The sequence below is a fragment of the Corapipo altera genome, unplaced genomic scaffold, assembly GCF_003945725.1.
Source record: "Corapipo altera isolate COAL_440 unplaced genomic scaffold, ASM394572v1 60143, whole genome shotgun sequence".
Lineage (NCBI taxonomy): Eukaryota > Metazoa > Chordata > Aves > Passeriformes > Pipridae > Corapipo > Corapipo altera.
Genome location: NW_020885703.1, coordinates 6,473 through 10,314, shown reverse-complemented (window position 1 = coordinate 10,314; position 3,842 = coordinate 6,473). Strand labels below are relative to the sequence as shown.

General features: G+C 56.4%; 1 protein-coding gene across 1 annotated transcript; it reads left to right on the top strand.

The window, feature by feature from the left end:
• The first annotated feature begins 666 nt into the window (after positions 1-666).
• LOC113940736 (kelch-like protein 10) lies at positions 667-3,622 on the top strand. Its single transcript, XM_027631884.1, is given in 4 exon segments — positions 667-791; positions 2,921-3,407; positions 3,501-3,522; positions 3,525-3,622. Coding segments are annotated over 4 exon segments (732 nt in total).
• The last annotated feature ends 220 nt before the right edge of the window (positions 3,623-3,842 follow it).

Genomic DNA, 3,842 nt, shown 5'->3' with positions numbered 1-3,842 from the left:
GGGGAAGAGGGAGGGAGGAAGGGGGAGGAGGGGGAATAGATGTTGGGGTTTTTCGGAGAAAAATCAGGAAGAGAAGTCAAATTTGCTCTCCTTATGTCGGAAGTTATCTACATGGTCTGCTGAGAAAGAATGATACACAGGAGGGAAGGAACGGCTGCAGATGGACACGTTCCGGGGAGGAGGAAGGGGGGGGGGGGACCCGGGGGGGGGGGGGAGGGGGGGGGGGGGTTGTAAAACAGGGGAGAACACAGACAGCCCCCCCTCTGCACCGCCTGACACCGCGGCCGCCACTACCAGCCCGCTACCCCCCCGCAACACCGCTGGGGACCACGGCTGTCGGCAACGCGGGGGAAAACAGAGCCCCCCGGTCCGCTGCGCAGAGGCCCGCGGCCGCCGTTACCGGGGCCGCCGCCGGCGCATGCGAGGGCGTACCGCTCCGAGCCGGGGCAGCGCAATCACGTACAGAGCCGCGGCCGATGCCGCCAGCCCGCCGCGCCGGGGCCGGGGGCGGGGCCGCTGGGGCCGGGGGCGGGGCCGCTGGGGCCGGGGCCGCTCCGCCCGGAGCCAGCGCCTGGGACCGGAGCTGGTACCAGTCTGCTGGCACCCAGGGCTGCGGCCGCTGCCGCCGGGGCCGCAGCACGGCTGCCGCTGCCCGCGCGGGCACAGATGGACTCGGCGGCGCCGAAGCCGGACACGGCGCCACCCCGCAGGCACCCGCAGCGGGCGGACCAGACCCGGCTGCGCAGGCACCCGGCGCTGGGTACACAGGCGCGGTACCGTCCGGAGGAGACGTAGAAAGCTCCTTAAGGTGAAATTCAGCCGCTATGGTCACAAGATCGTCTCCCGGGCCATCAGCAGCGCATTCATGCCGTAGCTGTCCTTGGTTATCTTGGACAAATGCTGCCGAGTCTCTAGCAGTGGGTCCATTTCGGCGGGGCCGCTCGGCTGGTCCCGGCCCCGCTCCGCAACTTCCGATCCCGCTTCGGCTCCCTTCGGCTCCGCCCGGCCCCTCTTCTTTAGTACTCTAATGTCCTCCCAGGCAAAGCAGCCTCCCTCTCAGTCGAAGACACAAAAGTAACAAGCGACATAACTTAGCTTCGTCTGTCTAACACCAAAACGCCATAACGAAGCTTTCCAGGCGATAAACACACGCCTGTCGTTTGCATACATGGTCTGCCCCCATGGTGCCCAGGAGCTCACCTGCGCCCTACCAAGTGCCAGATGCACCCAGGCTTCCCAGGCAACTCGTGCCTCAAGTGCGGCAGAAACACTTGTCTGCAGGTGTAGAAAACGATCGGACCCGGGTCCTGCAGCGCACCCCGCTGCTATACAGCTCCTGAGTACCAAGACCCTGCTGCACCTCGCCCTGCAGCTCACCTGCCTCCGGCCGCGATACCCCTACGACCCAGGGAATAGTCGACAGTCTTTTTTCTGTTCGTCTGGTCCACACGGGGCACCAGCTGTCGCTGGGTATCTGTCGAAGGAGTCCCGGTCCAAGGGGGGAAGAAGACACACAACACACACGAGGATGGTGAGACAAAGGGATGTCTGTCTGCTCAGAGCAGCAGACAGCCTTTTATTAGGATTTTCTACCTCTACTTTCTCACACATATAACATAAACATCTTTCTACACAAATACCAAGGAATGTGCACCTGCACACAGCTCAAGGCTGTGTCCATGGGGATTATCTGGTTGGCTTCACTGCTCCCATGAAAAACGGCCCAACACTCCACAATACTCCAAAGTCCTCAGACTTCAGTTGTGGGGCTGTGACTTCCCCCCACATTGTGCTGTCCAATTCCATGGGAATAGGCAGCCACCTCCACCTTTCTCAGGGGAACGGTCTTACTCCCCTCAATGCCTCCAGCTCTTCCACTTCCAGGGGGCCCAGGGCTTCCATGGGCCTGCCATCTCCCCCCACAATTTATTATTATTAATCATTGTTATGCTGGGGGATCACACAGACGATTTTGCTCCAAGCAACCATTAACATTGTGCAGGCCCAAGGTTCGGCATAACCTGGGCCGAGGGGAAGTGAAGGCTGCGGGCAACCAGGGAATGTTGGGCGTGGGTCACCCCTGTGGTTGTGATGTCATCACGGGGCACAATCCAGAGCCAGCGAGTGGGTTCAGCGCTGGATGTTTGCAGACAACACCAGAGTGCTGACACCATGCACGTCAGCGAGGTCCACTGCCTCTGACTCCAACGTGGGGGATAGCTCAGCACCCACCAGACAGTCATCCTCCAACATGTAGAGGAAGATGAGTGAAAGGAATTGCAGCATCTCTAATGAGCTCCGCCTGGAAGGGAGATTCTGTGATGTGATCATAAGCGTGGATGGAGTGGAATTCAAGGCTCACAAACAAATCCTCTCTTGTTGCAGTGTCTACTTCAGGTCAGTACTGGAAACACAAGGATTTATTTACAAGGGCCTGGAGTGACAGGACAAGGGGGAATGGCGTCACACTGACAGAGGGTTATATTAGATATTTGGAAAAAATTCCTCCCTGTGAGCCAGGTGAGGCCCTGGCACAGGTTGCCCAGAGAAGCTGTGACTGCCCCATCTCTGGAAGTCCAAGGCCAGGTTGGATGGGGTTTGGAGCAACCTGGTCTAGTGGAAGGAGTTCCTATCCATGGCAGGGGTTGGAATGGGATAATCCTTAAGGTCCCCTCCAACCCAGGCCATTTCGTGATTTTATGATTCCTGTGGAAGCATGGGGGCTGTTCGCCCTGGTGCTCCCTGTCCCCAGCCAGAGGCTGTATCTCCTTTTTCAAACAACCAGCAAGTAAAACATTAATTAATAAACTATGGGGCCTCCCAGCAGGGCTCCTGCCAGTGCCTAAAGTCTTGCCCTGGGAGTTCGGGAAACACAGGGGACCCAAGGACAGGATTTAATGCAGCAGTGCTGTGTTTTCAGGACTCTGTTTCCCAACTGGGGCAGCGCAGACAAGATGGTCTATCAAATCCCCGGTGTTTCAGCTGAAATGATGGGTCTCATCATCAATTACGCCTACACTGGGACAGTACTGATCACGGAGGACAACGTTGAGAGTTTGTTGGCTGCAGCAGACCAGTTCAACGTCATGGGCATCGTCAATCTGTGCTGCGAGTTCCTCAGTTCCAGGCTGTGCTTTGAGAACTGCATTGGCATCTGGAGATTCACTGACTATTACCACTGCCCTGACCTGCGCGCAGCCGCTGGTGTGTACATCCTGCACCACTTCGAGGAGGTGTCCCAGGTGTCCCAGGAGTTCCTAGACCTCTCTGCTGAGGAGCTGGCACACATCATCGAGAAGGACGAGCTCAACGTGAAGCGAGAAGAAACCGTGTTCGAGGCTGTGCTGAGGTGGATTGCTCACGACCCGCAGAATAGGAGGCAGTACATCGCCTGCTTGCTGGGCAAGGTGGGTGCAGCACAGCTTTGAAGCTGTCCCCAAAGGCTGCCGAGGGGGAAACCATCAGCATTAGTATTCTAACCTCCTCCTTGCATGTTCCAGGTTCGACCGGCACTCCTACAGTCTGCTACTTCATGAACAACGTCAAAGCTCACGAGTACGTGAAGGACAATGTTCTAAAACAGAAACAATTGCTACAGGCCAAAAGAATCATTAGGATTTAAAGCTTTCACTCTGTGGCACCACAGAACATGTGTTATCAGCCACAGCCTGTATAGCAACTTAAAAAATCAAAAGTACAACAAGATGCTAGAGAAATAAAAGGTTTATTTTCATTAATTCACCTCTTACAATAAACTTTAGTACAGTGTATTTAAGGTCAAGAACATGACAGCAGGATTTGTTTCAAAGGGCCTATCACACACACTACTTTACCTCACAGGT